This window comes from Melanostigma gelatinosum (assembly GCF_949748355.1).
Source record: "Melanostigma gelatinosum genome assembly, chromosome: 9".
In the NCBI taxonomy this organism is placed as follows: domain Eukaryota; kingdom Metazoa; phylum Chordata; class Actinopteri; order Perciformes; family Zoarcidae; genus Melanostigma; species Melanostigma gelatinosum.
The window spans coordinates 5,071,240-5,072,746 of NC_136642.1; the positions used below are offsets into that span (position 1 = coordinate 5,071,240).

The 1,507-nt window shown below is 48.6% G+C and overlaps 1 protein-coding gene across 1 annotated transcript; it reads right to left on the reverse strand.

Annotated features, from left to right (window-relative positions):
• Positions 1-250: 250 nt before the first annotated feature.
• On the reverse strand, positions 251-1,197 carry LOC306782146 (enhancer of split mgamma protein-like; the record flags this gene model as incomplete). Its single annotated transcript, XM_079275346.1, has 3 exons — positions 251-793; positions 896-982; positions 1,153-1,197. 3 exons carry the CDS (start codon positions 1,195-1,197, stop codon positions 251-253), a joined length of 675 nt encoding a protein of 224 aa, XP_079131472.1.
• Positions 1,198-1,507: the final 310 nt, after the last annotated feature.

Below are 1,507 nucleotides of genomic sequence, written 5' to 3' on the forward strand. Positions count from 1 at the left end.
AAAAATACGTCACAATATGTGTCACAATGAACACGAGTCGGCCCGTAAGGGCCGTAGCAGCACTTGGTGTGGTCACAATAGATTTACAATATCAACAAATGGATCAGACTTGACAGAAAGCAGGAGGCCCGAGTTCAATAGATTGCACGGGAAATGTCCTTGTAGAAACAACGCATGCTCTTATTTTGTGCATACAACTCAGCATATTAGAGTCATTAAAAGTTCAGTTTCTGAAGTCACTGCGTGGTGATCAGGGCCACGGCCTCCACATTGACTGGCTGACCTGTTGGCTCTGGGACGGGCTCTGTTTGCTCATTTGACTCGCCACTTCGTGCGGCTGTTGGGGAGTTGATGTGGCAGAGGTATGCGATTCCCCACGGGTCTGAACACAACGTGGTACGGTGGTGAGGGCAGGCGTGCACAGTCTGAGCCCGGATCTCTGTATCAGCAACCGAAGAATGGACCTGGAGGACTTCCTGAGAAGAAGCGAGCCGGAGGAGGAACGAGCTTCGGTTCTCCTTTGGACACCTGCAGGGTCGGTGTCTGAGCGGGAAAAGCGAGCGGAAAGAGACGCATCTAGTGCTGCTCCGAGCCACAGGCCTTTCCCCTCAGGTCCCAGGAACCGAGCAGCTCTCTGCAGGCAGGTGGAGAAGCCGTCTTGGAAAGAGTGTTTCTGACCTCCTCCACCACCCCCGCCTTCAACCCTCATCTTGTTTCTTTCAGCAGTGTCCTGCAGGAAGAGGACTGTGTGCTCGAGTATCTCAGCTTTCTCCACTCTGCGCCGAGACGCTTCCTGGGACAGAAACGAGGAGTTAATAAACAGTTTCACAGCCTGCTCTAAAAGGCTAGTTCTCGATGTTGAACAAGTAGACCACTCGAGTTTTGTGGTCCTTACCTGTTGCTGTAACAAAAGAGTCTTCAGGCTCTCCAGGCTGCGGTTCATTCGCTCCCTTCGACGTCTCTCCACCTGAGGTTTGAGACTCTGCGAGGCAGAAGCGAGAGTAGAATGAATGAAATGAGACCAAGATGTGGAATTGTTTCAGTTTTTTCAACAATTCTGCTTTTGTCCCAGTCCACGGAGCAATGTGCATCAGACAATACAGATACGGAATAATCTGAAATATTCGGTGAAGGCATGAATGATAAAAGTACCTTTCTGTCGGCCTTTGCGTCCTCTGAATCCTGAAGCAATTTCATGATCGTATTCCAAGAAGCTGATCGCTGCAGCTCCGCCGGCGTTTCAGTCAAAGCTGAATGTGACATCAGAAACGTTTGTGACAGCTTTTATGCCATAGGTGGGCGTGACTCTAGGCTCCACCCACAACCTCTGATCGCAGATTTTATTCAATTCAATTCAATTTATTTTTGTATATGTTATTGTACTCCAGGTTTTTCTACTCCATGATTAACGACTTAGTTTAGGTTTTACCAAAGTGGTTTAAAATGTTCAGCATTACAAGTGAACGGCTGCTTTGTTGTGACTCTTTTTTTCCTGACAGTCTGCTCC